The 20,914-nt window shown below is 48.6% G+C and overlaps 1 protein-coding gene across 5 annotated transcripts in view; it reads left to right on the top strand.

Moving 5' to 3' along the window:
• Nucleotides 1-8,114: 8,114 nt before the first annotated feature.
• The window catches only part of ATG16L1 (autophagy related 16 like 1), a 28,426-nt gene continuing 15,626 nt past the window's right edge, over nt 8,115-20,914 (top strand). For 3 of the 5 annotated variants that reach the window (XM_051999316.1, XM_051999315.1, XM_051999313.1), the window contains exons 1-6: nt 8,116-8,434; nt 12,798-12,891; nt 13,112-13,217; nt 13,364-13,437; nt 13,525-13,776; nt 17,735-17,800. In XM_051999316.1, the coding sequence (XP_051855276.1) occupies nt 8,320-8,434; nt 12,798-12,891; nt 13,112-13,217; nt 13,364-13,437; nt 13,525-13,776; nt 17,735-17,800 (707 nt within the window). In that variant the 5' untranslated portion in view covers nt 8,116-8,319. Of the gene's footprint in view, nt 8,435-12,797; nt 12,892-13,111; nt 13,218-13,363; nt 13,438-13,524; nt 13,777-17,734; nt 17,801-20,914 lie in introns of all 5 variants that reach the window. The other 2 variants (XM_051999317.1, XM_051999314.1) reach the window with 1 other exon arrangement.

Below are 20,914 nucleotides of genomic sequence, written 5' to 3'. Positions count from 1 at the left end.
TCTGAAAGGAGCTTGGAAATGAGAGGCTGGAAGTCAGCAGGGATTGGAGCAAGAGAGGTAGAGTTCAGAATCATCAGAGGAGGGATGGAGCTTAAATCCAGGCGCTGAGAAGGAGGGAAAGGGGCCCAGGACAGCACCTTAAGGACGTCTTGAGGGGACGGTATGAAGGAAAATCCAGCAAGACAGAGGGAGAGGTTTGTATCGGGGTGGGGTGGGATGGGGGGTGTCACAAAACCTTAGAGAGGAGAGAGGACCAAGAAGGAAAGAGAAATCAGCAGTGAGGGGGGAGGGACTGCAGAGAGAGAATGAGGGTCAGGAAAAGACCATTGGATTTGGCAGCTAAGCAATCACCGGTCCCTTGGAAGGAGGGATGAGCGGGAATCCGGACTGGACGATACCAGACGGGCAGAACCTCGGAGTGGGAAGGGCATCCAAGGCTTCTCGGTCTCCTCCATCTCACCCCAACAAAGGCCATCCAGCAGTGACTCCAGGTCTGGCTCAGGGCCCACAACAACCAGCTATTTGGCACGTTCTGGAGCTAGAGTGGAAGCATTCCCTCGTCATCTTGCAGCCAAGAACTATCCCTTCACAAGGCAAGAACTTGGACCTATGAGCACAGGCGTGTGCCGGGAGTGCAAGGAGGCCCTTCTGGGGCCCTAGTGCTTCTGTCCGTGAGCACGCGTCAGGCTCCTGCGCAGAGTAGGCCAGCAGCAGTCGGACCCCAAGCCGGATGCCTTCCGTTAACCAATTCAGTGGGAGGTGAGGAGGTGGGACAAAGGTTTGTTTAGCTTTAGGCTGTGAGTCCCCGTTCTTTAAATCCCCAGCAGTAGAGCACATAGTAGGTGCTTCATAAGTACTTCTTGACTTGAGTCACCGACTTGTTGGAGACGTGGAGGGCACTCCTAATGGACATGTTCTCCATTGGCATTTTGAGAACCATTCATACCTTATAAGGATAAATGTACTTGACCTAAAAAAAAAAAAAAAAAGGATAGTCCCATTCCTAGGTCTCTAGTCTCCAGTTCTTTCTGGATCTTTCTGGAAAGAGGGAAGAGCAAAAGTAGCTAAACTCATAAACTCTTTATAAGGCCCACAATCATCTACCCAATTAATTCCCAAGCATGAGACTCAACCCAGTGCCAGCCCCATTCCAAGAGAGATGCACAGTCCCAAAGACTCCTCAGTCCGGGAGCTCATCGTGTTTTAGGGCCTCCCCCACTTCCGTCCCCAATTTGCCAAATAAATGGTGGTCAAATGAAGCTTGGGAGGAGTTGGCTGCCAAGGCTTCTTGGCTGTGAGGATGGGGGCTAGAAGGACCCAAGACAAGGGAGCAGGCTGCCCCCAATGGGAATAAACCCTGGGGTTCTGGGCTTTCATTTTCTTTACCACAAAAAAAAAAAAAACAAAACTGTTTTGTTATTCACTGTGCTGGGCTTATGGGAAAAATGCTTCAGATTCCAAGTCTCACTTCTTCATAGGCTTTTCAGAGCTTTTACAATGGTTCCATCTTATGGTGAAATGAGAAGGCAGAAGAGGGAGTTATTTTAGAAAATGCTGTGCTTGCCTGGATTGCACGGATGGATGTTTCTCTGGCAGCTCTGGGTCCTCCTGATTTTTGTTCTTGGTCCAAATGGCTCAGGTTGGCCTTCACAACACTGTGTGACAAACTTCCACTCAAAATATCGCATCTCAGGACTCCACGTTTTCTCTAACTGGCCCCCCTGTCTGGAATGCTGTCCTTCTCCTCTCTGCCTCCTAACTATCCTGGCTTCCTCAAGTCTCAACTAAAATCCCATCTTCTACACAAAATCTTTCCCCTTAATCTTAGCACCTTCCCTCTGAGATGAACCCATTTTTGTTGCCCCCCATTGGCCCATAAGCTCCTGCAGAGTGAGGACTGGTTTTTGTCTTTCTTTGTATTCCTCGTGTTTAGCACAGTACCTGGCACATAGTAGGCACTTAATAAATGCTGGTTGACTGACTGTAGCACTTTCTCAAAAAGACCAGGAAAAATTGTTTTCCCTTTTTTTTTAATTATGGCAAAAATTCACACTCTTTTTGTTGATACTAAACATCTTTTATCAACAGCTTTCCTCCAAGTATCTTATAATACTGCTTTTATAATTTTGTAGGTTTGTAAAACTTTATTATTATGGCATTTTTGTCTCAAAAGAACAGGTGATGAAATACAGCAGCCAGAAGATGGGAGATGGGATGTCACTTTTCTGCAATTTAGGAATAAACTATAATTCAAGTGCAGGCAGTAAATCCAGGAGACCAGCTAGTGAGGGGAGCAAATAACTGGGAAGTAAACCTTAGCTGGTAGTTGAGATTAACCCATGGGCTAACCTGAAGTGAAGGAGGTAAAATATGGGCAATAAGAACTCCAGAAGACTTCAGTCGGGGGGTAGAGATGAACAAAGAAATGGGGCTGAATAGATAAATGCAGAAGAAACTTGGACTTCCTAGAATCCACCATCTTTGTACTGGCTTTTCAAAGGACAGGTTTAGACCAATAGGAACACAGGACATTCGGGGTAACCAAAGAGGTTCAGAAGTTTCTGAGGTGACCAGGAGTATGATACCAATCCAGGAACAAAATGCAATCTTTAACCAAAGAAAAATCCCCAAGTTTCATAGAAAACTGTCTGAATACTAGAATGGGCTGAAAGAAATTACTGAAAAAAATGAAAGCCTTCTTTATGTCTTTGAAGAGAACAGAAAAACTAGAATGTAGATCCTTCCAGGGTGGAATAAGGGGTGTTCAGGGAGCACTGGTCTCTTGGTGTGAGGGCTTGCTGATCCCTTTTCAGGGCTGCCCCTTTACCCTTGATGCCCACTTGACTCACCCAACAAAATGGTAAAAATCATCTGGTCGATGGGCTAAAGCAGGTTGAGAGCAACTATCAGGCCTTAAACCTTCGGTAAGTTCGGGGGATTATACCCAAACATGTGAGGATTTCCCTGGGAGATGTGGGTGGAAGAGAACAATTTCTCCAATAGCCACAAAACTGGGGCCATTCAGGCTTAGAGCTTGGTAAGACATGGATGACGCCAAGGTCATCCACTTGCATCTGGGCCGACATCCTGATTTTCGTCCCGCTGTTAGACTTTGTCCAACTCTGTCTCTCTTCAATCCAATTCGTGAGCAAGTCAGGCTGTCACCAGCGATGTCATTGGTTCCCTTCAAAAATAACAATAACAAAAATATAGTCAAGGATTATAAGAGCAGTAAAGTCAGCAGATTGTTTGCCAAAGGTATGTTTCTAAATCACGTTGTGTATGTTAGTAGATTCATCTGCAACAACGACAAAATCATGGTGTTTTTTTTTTCTAAAAATAAATGGAAAATCATTTATAATAGGCCGGGTAGCACAGACTTTAAAGACAAAAAAAAAAAATCTATAATAGAGTTCCAGTTCTGACAAACATAAACTGCATGACCTTGAGCAAGAGACTTGAGGCTCCCTCGTTATCTGTGTTTGCTTTCAATAGAGCAGGTTCTCCTTTTATGTTCTTGGCAGTCTGGCAAAACTTTCAGAGCCCTTCTTAGCATAATGGTTTTATTTGCCTAAAATAAATCAAAGGAAGTACTTCGTTTCAGTTGTAAAAACAAAGAAGGCATTTTTTTCCTATCCGCGTTCATGGTCCCCCTGAAATCTACCCACCTTGGTCCAGGGATTCCAGGTTAAGAACTCCGGATTGGCTAAATTAGATGAATTCTAATTTCCTTCCCAGGGCAAATATGCTGAGACTAAGTATACTCAAACTGAATTTTCATGAAGGGGGATTCGGGGAGTCTGGTGATCGTTGAACTGGCTGACTTGAGATTCCCATTGGTGTGATCTGGTTTACTGTACATGGGGCAGATTCTTAGCAAGGTCGGGGATCAGCTTTGGCCAATGGTTTCAAGAACGCTCTGGATTTCCACAGTCAAGGCAGCAACAGGGATCACACAATCGCCCATTGTCCAAGCTTTGTTGACTGAATGGTCATACCTATATTCTCGGGCATAGGAATGATTCCCACAGACTAAAAAAATCAGATGGCCCCCATCTTGTCCACAAGCGAGAAGGTCAACTCTCTTCAAATCAGAGACTAAATTTAACTATAAAGAAATGAATACAAAGGGATAGGAAGTAAACTCAGAAATCTAACCTGCATAGAATTATTCATTTTCAGAGAAAAGTGAATAAATTACCATTTTAATCACAATGATTTTTTTAGGCGTTAATGTTCGTTTGAGAATCCAGCTGAGTATACTCCATGACATACAAAATTTATTTATTTATCCATTTCACCAGAACCCTATTAAACTGTCATGTCCTTTATAGTTATATTGTGCAAAAGAACAAAGCTTTTGTTATATTTTGTATAGAACTATTAATATCACATGAGTCATTTAAGAATTGTGCTCTGAAATGGCATTCTTTCACTTTCTGTTTAAGAAAAAAAAGAGAAAAAGAATCCCTTCTTACCTCATGACAGTATTTCCTAATATAATTCCTGTCCTGAAGTTCTGACAAAGAAAAATGAGACATTTCTCACCCTAAGGAACGCTTTCCTTTAAGGGGAGGGTGCTTAAATTGGGCAGGACTTTGGAAGATCCCAGACTCGGGAATATTTCTGGGAGAAAGGATGAGAAGGGCAGCACTTGCTAATGCAAAGAACATGGAAGACCTGGGGAGGGATGGAAGGAGTTACTCATCAATCACCTTCCCCCCCCCCAGCATTTTAAAACATGAAAACCTTGGTTTTGTGCATCCTTCAAACCCCCAGTGACAACCACAACACAATATAATCTGCCAGAAAGCAGAAGGAAGCAGGAGCCTCAAGGAGGGATTGTGGGCTGTGCCGGAAAGACCTCAGGTCCGAGACTCAGAACTGACCAGCTGTCCGATTGCCATTCGTGTCTTCTCACAAAAGGCCATGTAATAAATGCTCAAAAACTATGAATTTTCAGATGAAGAAATTAAAGCCACTTCTAATCCTATGAAAAAAAAATCCTCTAAATCACTATTGATCAGAGAAATGCAAATTTAAACAATTCTCAGATACCACCACACACTTCTCAGATTGGCGAAAACGATAGGAAAAAGTAACAATAAATGTTGGAGGGAATGTGGGAAAACTGAGGCACTAATACTTGGTGCAGTTGTGAATTGATCCAATAATTCTGGAGGACAATTTGGGAATTCTGCCCAAAGGACTAGCAAACTATACAGACCCTTTGATCCAGCAGTGTCAGGCTTATCTCCCAAAGAGATCATAAAGGAGGGGAAAAGACCCACATGGGCCAAAATGTTTGTGGCAGCTTTTTTTTGTAGTGGCCAGAAAGTGGAAAGTGAGTGGCTGCCCAGCAGTTGGGGAACGGCTGAAGAAGTCATGGGGTATGAATGTTATGGAATTTTACTGTTCTGTAAGAAACAACTGGCAGGATGATTTCAGAAAGGCCTGGAGAGACTCACAGGAACTGATGCTGAGGGACGTGAGAACCAGAGATCAATATACATAGTAACAGCAAGATTATATAATGATCAATTCTGACAGACGGGACTCTCTTTAACAATGAGACCATTTAGGCCAGTTCCAATGGTCTTGTGATGGAGAGAGCTTCTGCAGCCAGAGAGAGGACTGTGGGAACTGAGGGTGAATCACAACGTGGTATTTTTGTCTTTTTTGTTGTTGTTTGCTTGCTTTTTTCTTCTTTCTCATTTTTTTCCTTTTTTGATCTAATTTTTCTTGTGCAGCACAATAATTATAGAAGAATTGCACATGTTTAAGGTACCTTGGATTACTTGCTTCTAGAGAAGGGGGCGAGGCGAAGGGAGGGAGAAAAATTTTAAACACAAGGTTTTCAAGGGTCAATGTTGAAAACTATCTTTGTATAAATTTTGAAAATAACCTTTTATTTTAAAAAAAGACCATATTAGAAGAAGAAGGGATTGAATCAGATGAGATTTTCATAATAATAACTAACATTTATGTTACATATACTATGTATTAGGCAGCATACTAATCTCATACTTATCTCATTTGATCCTCACAACAACCCTGAGAGAAAGGTAGGAGCGCTTATGATCCTCATTTTACAGATAGGGAAACTGAGGGAACCAGAATTTAAGGGTCTTACCCAGGGTCAAAAAGCCCCATTAGACTGTAAACGTTCTGAAGGCCGAGGACCGTGTCATTCTTTACACCCCCGGTCCCAACATGGTGCCTTGGCATTGTAACAATTGAAATAGATGTTAGCAAATGGAATTGTTGCATTAATTGGATATTTCATCTTTGGCTCTGGAGCATTTCCAGAGAGACCAGATCAATTCCTCTTGTGCCATTTTCTTAGCGTGATTAAGTGCCCATAATCACACAGCAAAGCGAGGGTTTGAACCCAGAGGCCCAGACTCAAATCCAGCGCTCTCTTTGGCACAGCCTGTGAGTCTCCTCAGGCCTCAGCTGCCCCATCCGTAAAGTGGCGCTCGTGAGGATCTCATGGTTCCTTCCATGGCTACATTTTATGAGCTCTGAAGTGTATTATACGATCCCTTCCTTTTTTTAAAGTGACCATTAAATTTTCATTTCTCCCACAGCATAATGCTGAGGACCAAGTATCCGCCGTTCTCTCTTGATCGATTCTGTTATGGTCAATGTTCTATTTACCTCAACATCTTATTGCCAGCTGATGACAAGATGCGCGGTCAGAGGAAGCCCATTGAATACACAGACCATTTAGCGGGAAAGAAAGTTTTTAATGGACACTCATTCACAGGAAAATGTCCAACAACGGAAGCAGGCGGAGACACCAAAGTGAGTCCTGAAGGCTCCGCCCTGAAGATAAAAGATGCTCTTAGGCTGAGTCAGAAGGGGGTCCTCAGGGCCATGGGGGAGGGGCGGTCAGCCTTGCAGAGTGGGACGCCGGAGGCACCGTCCTCCTCCTGCTCCCCGTCCCAGTGACAAGGGGGGCCCCAAAACGCTCTCTCTGTCTCAGTCTCTGACTGGGGGGGAGGGGAGGGGATGAGGTAGAAACTGCTTGAAGGAGCCCCAGCCAAAGTTTCAATTATAAAAAGGGGGCAACTGGGCTCAATTCCTTGCAGAGGGCAAAGCCGGAATGAAGCTCCCTTGGCTGCCTGCGAGGACTCCCTGCCCACTGAGAAGAGATCAGCGTTAACTCCTCTCTCTCCCTCTCTCTGTCTGTCTGTCTGTTTGTCTCTCTGTCTCTCTCTCTGTTTGTCTCTCTGTCTCTCTCTGTCTCTGTCTCTGTCTCTGTCTGTCTCTCTCTCACCTGTTTCCCTGACAGGACCTTACCCCTCTTTACTTTCTGTCAGGACTTCTCTGCTAGGCCTTTACTTCTCTGTCGGGACCTTGCCCGGTGCCAATAAGCTTCTTGTGCCAGTCTAACTTTTCGGTTCGGAAGGACCTGCGCCCACCGGAAGGGCCTCCCTGGGCTCCCTCATCACTTTTGGTTCCCTGACCGGGAATCCAGGGGAGCCGCCCCCGCCCCCAGCGCGTGGCCGGACCTAAGGAGGGCCTTGTTAATTGCTCGGGGACAGAAGGCAACTGGCCGTAATAGAAGCGAATGGAACCGAACTGAGCTGAACTGAGTGGAATGAAGTTGAATGGAACAGAATGGAACAGGAAAGAACGGCCGAAGATGGAGCAGAGACAGCCTGAGGCTAGAAGTCAGGAACTTCCGCGAAGGCGGCTGTTAAGGAGAATGGGAGCTCTATGAAGTGGTGAGCTCTCCATCACGGAGGAGATTCAAGCAAAAGCCGGGGGCTGCGCCTGGGGGATGCTGCAACACACTCGCGGGTCCAGGGAGGGGCGGCACCCCCCCCCCAGACAGAGGGGGACCAAGGGGATGGAGGGGAAACTGGGGCTCGGGCTGCGGCTACGCGCCCAGCTGCCAGAAGCACTCTGGAGAGGGAGAAAGCAGGACTGCACGAGAAGCCCCGCCCACGGGCCAGGCCCCGGTTCGGGCCACGCCTCCAGATTCAACCCCACCCCCGTCCGACCGCGAAGGGCACCCGGAGACGTCGCCCCTCCCCTTGCGTAGCGCACGCACGTCGGCGTCGCGGGCGGGGGAGGCAGGACTTCCTGGCCCGCGCTCGTTTCGCTTCCGGCACGGACCGGAAGCCGCCGTTGTGCACCAAGCGGGCGGCTGCCGGAGGTGAGAGAAGCCTTGAGGCGCGGCCCGGCCCGGCCCGATCCGGACCCGGAGCCGGCGCCGACCCCGATGCTCGGCGCCGGGGCGAGTGCGGCGGACGTCGGCCGGAAACAGGCGGCGGGGGGCGGCGAGGGCCCGGGCCGGTGACGGCGGCGATGTCGACGGGCCTCCGGGGCGCCGGGCTCCCGAGCTGGAAGCGCCACATCGCGGAGGAGCTGCGGCGGCGGGACCGGCTCCAGAGGCAGGCCTTCGAGGAGATCATCGCTCAGTGTGAGTACCCGGCCCCGCCCCGCGGCCCACCCACGTGCTTGGGACTCCCGGAGACCCAGGAGGGGGGCCTGCCGTCGGGGAGCTCCGAGTCTGGAGGGAGGGACTCTCGGTTCCCGGGGCGTGGGGGAGGGGTCAGGTAAGTGTGCGCAAGTGGTGGGGGAGTGAACACCAGCGGAGAAGCTGGGTGCCGGGCTGGGGGTGCCTGCCCCCGCGGAGACTCCGGCCCACTGTGGGGAGGACGGAGAGAGAGCAGCCGCGGTCCGTGTGTGCGGGATGGCACCAGGGCGGTCGAGCTTGGGGCCACCGCCCTTGGGAGACCCCTGCCCTTCGGCCTCAGCGTAAGGTCATCAGCCAAAGAGCCGCCTCCAGCTCGCACATGTTAGTCACGTGGCACGGGGGTGGGGCTGGACCCCCCCACCCACCCCCCAAGCCAGGTCCCCGCCTTGGGGAGGGAGACCTATGGAATCCTAATGTAATGTAACATCTTGACGTGATTTTGCTCACTGCCTGGGGAGCCTCCTGCAGCAGGTCCACCCTCGGACTTCCTCAGAGGTCCCCCAAGAGGGCGGTCTTTGTGGAGCGGATGGGCCCCTCCCTTAGCGACCCCTGGCAATTTGTCCCACACTTCTCCCTTGGGGCGTGGGCTTCCACCCGGGCCATCACCAGTGCCAAAGGAGCTGGGGGCAGCTCAGTCCAACCCCGCTCCCAGTTTCTGCCTGTCCCAAACAACTGTATTTTGCTCTAACCTAACCCAAGAGCTCAGGCCAGCCACCGTGGCCCCGGCCGGACAATTTGAGGTGACTTTTATGGGAATGGGGGGGAGGTTGGGGGGAGGTTTCTTTCCTCCATCCCAGAGAACAGCTCCCTGCTCCCTCGGACACTTGTCTCTCGGAGACCCTAGAACGCCAAGAAGGGTAGAGCCGCGCTCTCCTTGTCCTCCTCCTCCTTGTCAACTCCCTGAGGGCAGGGCTCTGGGCCTAGTGCTCTTGCTCTCACTCTAGGATTCTTTGTCCGGGCTCCCACCCCCCGGCAGTGTAGCGAGCTCTGGGTGGGGAGCCTGTGGGCTGGCGGTTTGTCTGCAGAGAGCCCGCTGGGATGAGGACTCGGCCCACAAAGACCTGGCCTTTCATTCAGGGCAGACTTGAACCCAGGCCTTAGTGACTGCAAGCCTTGTCCTCTTCTGCTCTGCTTGGGATTTGTTAAAGAAATGGGGCTGATGAGGGCTGCTGCACTTCCACATATTTGTAGTCTGCCTTTCAAAGTCAGTTTCATTTTTAGAAATTTTTTTTAGTAATTGTAGGATTAAATTTTCACTTTTTTTCATAAAAGTAAAAAAAAAACCACTCTAAATTAACTTTTTAAATTAAGACCTAGTAAAAACATTGCCATGTACTTAATTTATGGCATTATTAGGCAATTACTTGTTAGAGACTTTCCTTCTGAGAATTGCCATGTATGTATGCACTTACTGACTTTTTTTATACTTTAATAACATTATTGGGTGCTTCCTGTACGTGACTATCATTCAAACCTCAGAGTGCTACATTGGTAGCTTTTCAACTTAATTTCTTTTTCAAGATTCCCAACAGCTTGCCCCATCTGCAGCCCTTCTGTCTGAAGAGTTAATTGCTTATTAGGGGAGGAATGATCAGCACCTGCAGCCCTTATAATAATGAGTGCTCTGCTGAAGAGCTCGAGTGGGCCCAGGTGTCTGCTTGTCAGCAGTTTGATAGGAGAAATATGTGTTCAGGTTCTTGCATCAGATGCCTCAGGTCCCTTCCAGCGACAGCAGCCCCTCTATATGTCACTAGACTTGGGTTTGGGGCTTGACTGCTACAGCTGTTCCGTCGGGTAACCTTGGCCGACATCATTTCTTTTCTTTTTTATTGTTGTTATCATAGCTTTCTATTGACAAAACACATGCCTGGGTAATTTTTCAACAATGACCCTTGCAAACACTTCTGTTCCAACTTTTCCCCTCCTTCCCCCCACCCTCTCCCCTAGATGGCAGGCAGTCTCATACATGTTAAACATGTTAAAGTATATGTTAAATCCAATGTATGTATATATATTTATACAGTTGTCTTGCTACACAAGAAAAATCAGATTTAGAAAGAAGGTAAAAATAACTTGGAAAGAAAAACAAAAATGCAAGCAAACAATAACAGAAAGAGTGGAAACGCTATGTTGTCCACATTCATTACCCAAGGTTCTTTCTCTGGGTGTAGCTGGTTCTGTCACTGATCACTGATCAATTGGAACTGAATTGGATCTTCTCATTGTTGAAGAGAGCCACTTCTATCAGAATTGATCCTCATATAATATTGTTGTTGAAGTAAATAATGATCTCCTGGTTCTGCTCATTTCACTCAGCATCAGTTCATGAAAGTCTCTCCAGGTCTTTCTGTATTCATCCTGCTGGTCATTTCTTACAGAACAATAATATTCCATAACATTCATATGCCACAATTTACCCAGCCATTCTCCAACTGATGGGCATCCATTCATTTTCCAGTTTCTAGCCACTACAAACAGGGCTGCAGGGCTTCATTTCTTAACCCTGATGTGATGGGATGTACCCTGGGAATACATGACCTTTCAAGGCCCTTTCAGGTCTGTGATGCTGTACCTGGTTTCTGTTTTTTCCTCCCTGGGCTAGCCCAGCGCCTTTTCCCTAAGGCATTACTGTTTTTATAAAGCCATATGGCTTGTTCCTGGGAGCTGAGGGGGTGGCTGGCTTACTGCTGCCAGGCTGATTCCAAGCCTTCTCTTCCTTGGAAAACTAGACACGAGATGCTTGGGAAGGGGCATTTCCCCAGTCAGCACAAACCTCAACTTAGCCTGTTTCCCTGTGGTCTTTCTGTGTCAGAGCAGTGTCTTTCCATTCTCCCTTATTAAAAAAAGGGGAAAATTAGAGAGAAAAAAAGCACCGAAAGACCTAAAATAGTATCATGGATGCAGGATACTCTTAACTGGTTTTCAAAAATATTTCTGTTCCATATGACTGAAATAAAAAGCCACCGCGGGTGCTGCCGCTGCCAGTGCTCTCAGAAGTTGTCGAGTCTGTGTTCAGAAACCCTGCTTTGATGGTGATAGCTGCTGATGGACTGAGAATGCACGATGGAACCTAAAGAGGGTCCGGCGGCCCGTGGGGTTAAGCCTAAAGCTCCAGAGGGAAGTTAATGGGTAGCCATAGACACCCTGGAGGTGCAACACCTAGTTAGTAGAAGGAGCCCCAAACAGGTTAAGTCCTAGCTTCAAGGAGTGCTGGGTTTTAGCCTCCTTGAAAGTTGTAACAGTCATTTCCTGGCAGCTGATGGTCGAGTAGACACAGTGCTGAGTCTGCAATCAGGAGAGCTGAGTTCAAATCCAGCCTTAGATACTTCCTAGCTGTGTGACCCTGGGCAAACTATTTAATTTCTGTCTGTATCAATTTCTTCACTGCAGAATGGGCACAGTAACAGCCATTCATCTCCTAACATTATTGTGAGGATTAAATAAGATTTGTACCTGAAATATACATAATTGGTGCTTAATAAGTGCCTGTCCATCCATACACAAAGTGCCATGTGTGAAGTTAGAGCTGGAAGGTAATGGAGAGGTTATTTTAAATTAAAATCAATTCTTGTAAGTTTTTAGTCATTGCTAACTGGTTACTGGCTCACCTTGAGAACAGTAGAATCTGAGTGAGAAGTAGTACTTAAAGGAAGCAGAACGGAAAGCACTGAGGTTCAAGCCTGGCTCTGGGGCAAAGGAGCTAAATATAAAAGTCGCCTCTTCCTCTTCCCTTGTCACTGTTCCCCTTCCTGGGTCTCAGTTTGCTCACCTGTAAAATGAGAGAATTAAACTCGGGTTTCTTCCCTTTCAACTCCAGGACTGAGCTTATGAACTGTATCCTTTGTGTTAGCAAACCAGCAGTCACATGGCAGTAGCTTTACTGTTTAAGTATGTCCAGGGCTGGACCGACTTACCAGCCAGTTGATCCAGAGCAGTTCTCGGGCTCTGGGCCTTGGTTTCCTTGGCTAAAAGGGAGTGGAATAGAGTAAATGATCGCCAAGGACCATAGGCGGGAAGCTCCCCAGTTTCCTGGTTTGCATTCGGCATCATTCTAATGGGCCCCCGAGTGAGTGTTCTGTATGGCGTGCCTCCACACCCTTCTTCCACCTTTGCAGCCTGTGCTTCAAGTGAAAGCCATTCAGAGATTCATCAAGGCCACTAATGGAGCTCTCACCTTAATAGGAGCTTAACGTAGATCATGAAACACCGTTTATATAAACATCACCAAGGATATATCAGCAGTCACTGAGTTCTGGCTGCGTGCCTTTGGGTTTGCATCTTATTCTTGAATTTCTTGTTCTGACAGATAATAAGTTGCTGGAGAAAGCAGATCTTCAGTCGGTGTTGGCTGATAAACTACAAGCAGAAAAATATGATGTGCAAGGAAGGCACGAGATCAGGTATTCTGTAATAATTAAACATCTCTCCTTTTCCCACCACTCCAGAAATGCATTCGCTTTTATTCTAGTTTGGAAGTGAACTGAGGGTTACAGATTATTTCGATAATTAGGTTGTTGCTGTTCTGTTATTTAAATTAGGTCCTAAAGGTGACTTGATTTAATTCTTTTCCTCCTTGTCTTCCCCATATTTACTTCCTTTGGCTGCTTTTTGGGATCTTAGTCCAGGACATGATGGCATGTGGAATGATGCTCAGCTACAAGAAATGGCCCAGCTGAGGATTAAACATCAAGAAGAATTAACTGAATTACACAAGAAACGTGGGGAGGTGAGAACATGTCTTTTAGGCTCATTTGTTCTCTCAAGGTGAGAGGAGGAAAATCATTACCGTAGAAATGTGGCGGAAGGCCGCCCAACAATTTTTCAAGTGCAGTTTGTACAACAGCTTCTGAATAAATTGTGTTTCTCCCCCAGTTAGCTCAGTCGGTGATCGACCTGAATAACCAGATGCAGCAGAAGGACCGGGAGATGCAGATGAATGAAGCAAAGTAAGTAGAAATATGACTTTCCCAGAGATCGGTGGCTGGGACCCACTTCTTGTTCATCCCCTCTCATTCACTTTGGTGTACTTCCAGAATTGCTGAATGTTTGCAAAAAATCAGCGAGCTGGAAACAGAGTGCCAAGAACTTCGAAATAAGCTGCAGGACCTCGAAAGAGCCAACCAGACACTCAAGGATGAATACGATGCCCTACAGATCACCTTTACTGCCTTAGAAGAGAAACTGCGGAAGACCACGGAAGACAACCAAGAGCTGGTCACTCGCTGGATGGCCGAGAAAGCCCAGGAGGCCAACCGTCTCAACGCAGAAAACGAGAAGGACTCCCGGTGAGTTGTCAATGTTGGGGGGTGCTTTTCCTTCTTAAGCTAGAGGAGACCAAGGAGGTCTTTACCTGGGGCTCCGCTTCTGGAAAACACCAAGAAAGTTACTCTCCCCCTTTGATTTGTCCGTTGCATCTTCACACTAATAGAAGGTGGTATCAGTTCTCGAAAGTCAGCTGACATTTTATGATTTTGAAGCATGTGGTGTTTTGTTGAGGGGGTTTAATCCAGCTTCTGGAACCTCACTTAGTGACCTCTCTGAAGCACTCGTTAGCAAGTTTAGCAGGCGTATTTCTAGTCATCTAAACTGACTCCATTTAGACATTCGGTTTTTTATAAGTATAGTAGAGTCTTAGTAATACCTAACAGTACCACGTCTTTTATTCTTTATAAGTTCTGCAGGATCTCAGAGTAGGTGGGGACATAAGGGGCTTTCTATTCCAGCCTGGACGTCAAAGCCTTTCTAAGATTCCAAACGTGTGGTCGTCCGGCCTCTTTCTCAGAGCTGGCAGTGATAAAAAGCCCAGAATGCTTTGGGAGCGTTATAATTATTGTGACATTGAGCCTAAATTCTCCCTCTCTGTAACTCCTATCTGATATTCTTAATTTCTTCCTTCTGGCCACCACAAATCACATCTCTTCCTTGTGATGACTTCACAGGCCCAGCAAAGGGACCTCGGGGCCTTCAGCTGCTCCTGGCACTGTATCCTTCCTGGCCGTCCTCTTTGAGTTGGGCCAGTTTTTTCAGTGTTCATCATTAAACATCACAGAAGCTAGAATTGGAAATGGAGCCTTTGTAATAATGTAAAGCTGTGTTAAACAGACCCTGATCTGTCTTCTCCCTTTTTGTCATTGCCTGTGCTGATGTGTGTAGCTGCCACATCTCATGTTAACTGTCCCACCTACCCTCACCTTTTTGTGTGAGCTCTGGGTTTATCATGTCTCCCCCATCTTCCTATTTTGAGGTCCCTGTGAAGATGCCCTATTCAATTTGACCCCATTTCTAGGCATCTTTATCCAGATCTCTGATAGGTGTTGAAGAACACAGGGCCAAGAGCATCCCTTGAATGCTCCAGTATAGACACTCCTCCAAATTAACATCAGTCCATTAATGGATTTTCAGTCATTCAGTCAGTCTCCAGGATACTTGATTGTGATGCCATCTCTCCATCATGTCTGTGTTGGTACCAGGAGATTCTTTGTCGAGTGTTTGGCTACAATCCACATGGGCCGTGTATGCCTGTGGCTTCCTTTTGTTATCCAGATCCCTTTCTAAATACTCCAAACCATCCTTTTAATAATGGAACCTAGAATTTTTCGAGAAACAAAAGTTGCCAGAGATGCTGCAAATTCAAATCTTCTTTACTTTTCCAAAAGTGGAGACAGATTGCCTTTCTCTAGCCCTGGTGGGCCTCCTGTTGTCTGTACACACAGAAGCTCAGGAGTCCCCTCCGCCAGTCCTTTCAGTACTTTTGTCTCCCACATGCTCAGTGCTTGGAGCAGAGGAGGACATTAACCTGACCTGGAGTTTTGGCTGTGTCCAAAGACTTGAATCCCGCGGGTGGCAGCTGACTCCACTCGCGTGTCAGCTCTCAGCCAGCCATTTGGGTTCCATTCTTCCCAATGCAAAAACCGTGTTCCTTGTCAGAAAACAAGCAAGCTTGATAGGAATTGAGTAGTTCAGCCTTCACTTCTACTACAAACTTTGTGCCAGATATAGGCAAAAATGAAACTGAGATTGTGGAACATATTCTAGGCTGGCTCTGGGAGAAGGAACTGGGAATGAAATGACCTCTTGCCCAAAGGCCCAGAACTATCATGAAGAGATGCAGTGACTTGGGAGGCTCCTTTCTGTTTATCTTTCCCAACCTGCTCCAGCTTCTATTATGGTTGGGTCATAGTGCAGGAAGACCCACTATGACCTGGCCTGACCAAGGTGCTTAACCTCTCTCCTGGCCTCAGGGAGCTCTGGGAACCTTCTCCACGGGTGATAGCAGGAATTCCTTGAACCCAGTGAAATCCCCCTCCATTCCAAAAGCAGTTCGTCCCAATTTCCCTCCTGATCCTCATCTGGCCCTTTCAGGAATACCTCACTTCTTCCTGCCCAGAATCGGTGTGATAATGGCCTGTGGCTTCAAGAGTTTCCTTCTAGAAAGTTAATCATCCTCCGCCCAAGTTCCCCTGTGAATTTTAGGCCACTTTAGATCCAGAGACTTAGACCCAATCTCCCCCCTCATCAAAGAATTGTGACGCTGTCACCACAAGGTTTTTTGCCCATTTTAGGGAGAGTCCCCCAAGGGTTAATTCTGCTTCGGCCCTCTGAGGCCTGATTGACATAGGCTCAAATGTGAGTGAGATGGCACCCTGTAGCGTCAGCCATCTGGGGAACCTGGGCTCTGCCGCTGCGGGTCCCCACGAGAGGCCTTTTAGGGGGCAGCCTCTGTTTGCAGGAAGCTGGCTGGGCCCTCTCTCCTCTGTGAGTGAGTGGCTGCTCTGTCCAAGCACATCCGCCCAGCGAGCTTTGGGGGCTTTGACTCTGGGTGAGAACAGGGGACATGAAGAGGGCAGAGTCATTCTGGGAAAGATGAGCCGGGCAGCGGCTGCCCATGGGTCCATGCCAGGGCATGCATGAAGCCCATCCAGATGGCAAGTGGCAGAGCAGGCAGCCAGCTTGGGGCGGGGCACCGGGGAGAAAAGAGGCTGGTTCCCTTTGTGGGAGGCTGCCTTTGGGCCTTTTGGCCAATGAACTTCCTCATGGGGGCCCAATGCACCTGCCCTCTGCCAGGCGAGCCCTGCCAAGCTCCCTGTCTTATCTCCCTGGACCAGCGGTGCCCACGGGAAGGCATAAATCAGGGGTCCTGCCCTCAGAAAGGCAGCAGCTTAGTTTGGGAGACCAGTGCCAAAGGGACAGATTCCTCCTACATGTTCAGGCACGTGGCTGTCCAAAGCAGAATCCTCTGTTTAACTGTTACAAGTCTAAGAACAGTGCCTGGCACACGACAGCCACTTAAGTGTGATTGTTCCAATTCATGGCTGGCATTTACAGGAAAGCACTTTACAGATATTATCTCCCTCTGCCCTCACAGCCCTGGGAACTGAGCAGCCAGCGGAGATGGCTTGCTTCAGGGTCACACGGCCAGCTCCTGGCAGAGCAGAAAGTCGGGTGAGGGCGTGAAAGTGAGGAACCGTCCCGAGGCTCTTTGATTTCCCTGGTTCTTTAACAGTATCTGTACAATCCCAGTACCCTTCCATTAACCTGGATTACTACATGGGTTTGGCTCAATTTGTATTAGTGCTGTGGTTTTTATTTTACTAGAACGTGGTACTGCTCGTTTAACTTTTCGTTTTGTATTCTTTAACCCAGGCTTTTCCATAATTTTCTGGGTCCCTTTTTGTGTAGTAATCTATCATGGTTTGAGCCTTCACGTAATGAAAGCGTGGTTTTGAGATATGTCAGGTCACAGAGTGCAGGCTGGGCTGAAGGGAGAGATTAAGGGGCCAGGGGCAGAGGTCCAGGCAGGAGGACTGGGAGAGAGCCAGGACAGACTGGGAAAGAGAGGGAGCAGGGAGGAGGAAGGAAGCAGGGCTGTCCCTAGAGGAGGCTGCCAGAGAGGACGGGCAGCTGGGAAGGTCACGTCAGAGCTGCTTCATCTCCTTTGTGTGGCTAGGGTGGCCTGGAAAGGACCTCCATTCAAAGCCCAGCTCTCCCTTAGTACCAAGTCACATGACTTGTCTGCCGCTCCTTCTCTCCCAGTGTGATCCTGGATTTGCTAGCGAAAGGGGTGACTCGGGTATATGGTGGGGGACGCGCGCGCATTTTGGTTTGGGAGTAGTTCCTTCTGACGTGTGGGTATGTTCCTGGTTGTTCTAACAAAATCACTCAGGGAGCTCCCTGCGGGCAGAGAACAGCCTCTCAAGGGAACAGGGCTTGTCTTTGTTGTTAAGACTGTGGCTGTTTTTCTAGGCGCCGCCAGGCCCGGCTGCAGAAGGAGCTCGCGGAAGCCGCCAAGGAACCATTGCCCGTAGAACCGTAAGTGTCCCAAGCAGCCCAGCTCCCGGGTCTGTGCCTTGTACCTTACCCCCTCTGCAGCTTGGATCTTGGGGGGCAGGGTGGGGTACCGCCAGTAGAATGGCTCTTGTTTCTGGTTCTTAAAAAATACTCAAATGGAGGCTTTAATCTTTACCCTCTGCTGCTTTGGATCCACTTAGTGGATCCCAAGAGCTCTAGGTCAACTCCTCCTGAGCTGAGACCACCTGGCTTCTTGTTCCTGGTTTTTTTTTTTTTTGTTTTGTTTTGTTTTGTTTTTTTACAATATGAATTTAAATAAAGCTCAGCTCTTGGAGGAAGGTTGTTTTAGAAATTCCAAAATCTCCTGGTTCTGTTTGTTTTCAGGGGTCCATTCTGGAACTCCCCCTTCCCACCTTAGCAAGTGGAGAGGGCGGACATTGGCTGTCCCATCAGCCTTGCAGCCGTCAGGGTGCTGCCAGAGTCTCTTTGGCCTGAAGTAGGCTCCTTAGTGGAGCTTTTGATCACCAAAGGACTCTTCTCCAGCAGTATGCTGGGCTGGTTAGGAGGAAAAAACAGCCCCTGGGCTTGCCCTCCTCGTTCATTTTTTTAAAATGTTCGTTTTCAGCCTCTTCCCAGCCCAGCCCTAGTTCATGGGAATCGATTTTGTCCCTCCTTGGCAAAATTTCCGAGGGACACTAGCATCATTTCTCTCAAATCCTGTGGAAATGGTCAGAATTTCCAGGAGGGGTGCAAGTCAGAGTTTTCTGTCTTTACACATGAGGAAGTGACCGTTGGCGCAAAGCCACAAGCGGAAGGAACTCTGCTGACAGTCAGGAGCCACCAACCTGCAAGCGGTGGCCTTCCCCAAGCTGGGGAAGAGGGTGGGCCCGAGACAGCCCATGCTCAGCGGGCCCAGCCCGGCAGCTGCCCTCTCCCAAGAGCTAGAAACCCTCCCGTGCTTCACGCAGAGTCAGCCCTTGGGCTGGGCGTCTGCCACGCCCTCTCTTCTGCTTGACTCGGAATTTATTTGGCTTGTGCTCGGAATCTAGGTTTTCAAGTCTTAAAATGCAAGGCCAGCACCCAGAGGAAGCAGGCGAATAGTCCCTCTGTCCGGGAAGCGGTTCCAAGAGCCGGTTCCAAATCATTCGGTGGGCACTTGCCCGTCCAGATCATTTGGTGCATTGAATACCTTGTCAGTCTTAGTGTAACACGAGGGGAGTGGCTCTGTCTCTCCCAGAAGTCAGGATTTCAGAGCTAGGACGGGCGGCCTCCCTGAGGATATACCAAACGGGAGGAGCCCAGAGCAGTTGTGTTTACTCTGATCCTTTGAGTAAAGCAATTAGCAAAAGAATGGGACTTCAGAGCAACTGTTCTACAACCTTGGAGAGGGAAGCAGAGAAGAGAGGAGGAGGAGGAGGAGGAAGAGCAGGGAAGGAGAGGAAGCCTTCTCTTACCCAGCTGACACGGGTGGGGTGGGAGATCATGGCCATTCGGGGGAGGAGGGGACTGAGAAGCCTCCCAGCATGCCTTGTCCTGCGTGCTTCAGCCAGCCACAAGATGCTTCTTAACACGTGGGAGGCTTGGATGCCTCACAGATGAGGCAGGAAATGGCTTTGCTTTGGTACTGACCTCTCAGGGCAGCTTTGGGGAGCTGCGTGCTTCAGAAATAACCCAAGTCGCTTTAAAGCTCCTTGTGAACAAAGCACTGGCTGTGGGGCTTCGTGTGCAGGGCTTTTCTTTCAGGGGGTGGAAGGGCGTGGGGGCCCCTGAATGTTTGTGATTGTCTTGGAGTGGTTACCAAGCTCTTCAGTAAGCTGCCACTATTTGGGGGGGAGGGGACCACTCAGCTTCAAATGAGTTACCTAAAGTCCCAGAGCCAGTTAAATGTGAAGTGTCCGAGGCTGGGTTTGGACACAGGGCATCTCCAGGCCTCTCCCACCAGGCCGCCCAGCTGTTATTCATGCTGCGGGCAGCCCCCGCGGGGGAAAGAGCTGAGACACAGCTGATCCAGGACCCCCGGTCTGAGCACATCTGGGCGTCTCCACACTCTGCTTTGTCTTGGTCCACTTTCCGCTCTCTGCAGCTTGCAGCCCCTCCCTAGGCAGTTTCTTCCCAGATCCAATGGGCAGATGTGCTGGCTGTGTGGTGAACAGCTTGCCCTTTACTAGGGGATGATGAGGACCTAGGTCTTGTCCAGCCATGGGCTGATGGAGTTAGGTGCAGGGACTTTGGTACGGCCTTCAGTGCTCCACAAACTGTTTCAGAAGTCACTATATTCAGAGAAATGATCTCCCCCAAGTTGAGCCGGCTCAGCCCGCAGTTCAGTAACGATGTCCCCTGTTCTGTGGCCACATATCGGATCCTGGCACCCGCAACCTTTCTCCATAATTGGGAGGGTCTTCATCAAATAAAAGTAGCCTCATTTCTGGGGCAAGTTGAAGGTTGACAGCTGCATCTGTCACTCCCTGGGGGACATTGGACGTGTCCTCATGGGCCAGGTCTAGTTTCTTCACCTGTCACAAGAGAGGGTTGAGAGTCATGGTCTCCGAGACTCCCTCAAGCTCTAAAACTTAAGAGACATCAGCAGTCCCACAAGACATTTAACATAAAGACCTTCAGAGAAATGACCTGCCTAGAGAGGCTGGGTCAGCCCTCAAGGGACCCAGAGGATCCTTGAAGGTTTGCCGCTCCCCAGCTCGGCTGTGGGCACTCCAAAGCATGGTGGGCAAATCTCTTCTTCATGTGCTTGTGGACATGGGGGTGAGATCCTCCCCTTCCATCCTTTGATTTTCTTCCCATCGCCTACTGAGGCTTCCCTTCAGCAGGAGGCCTTTAAGAATGAAGCACTTTGGGGTCTTCTCAGTTGAGGAGGGGTCAGTGGCAAGGAGAGAAGGCATATTTTTTTTTGGGGGGGGGAGATTAACTTTGGAAATAACAATAATATTTAACTACCTCACCATAGAAAACCTATGAATGGTAAATGCAGTGAGTGGTGGACTTTTGCACCCTTCTGAAAGTAAACGCAAGCCCTTGGCTGTGGAGAGTAGATCTCGGAGCCCACTGAGGGCTTCCTGGCACAAGCCCCCTTTAAAAGGGGACCCTTCCCCCACTTTACAACTAGACTGAGGCACAGAG

Source organism: Antechinus flavipes, chromosome 4, assembly GCF_016432865.1.
Source record: "Antechinus flavipes isolate AdamAnt ecotype Samford, QLD, Australia chromosome 4, AdamAnt_v2, whole genome shotgun sequence".
NCBI classification, from domain to species: Eukaryota; Metazoa; Chordata; class Mammalia; order Dasyuromorphia; family Dasyuridae; genus Antechinus; species Antechinus flavipes.
Note: the sequence above shows the minus strand (reverse complement) of the source record. Positions and strands in the feature narration are given on the sequence as shown.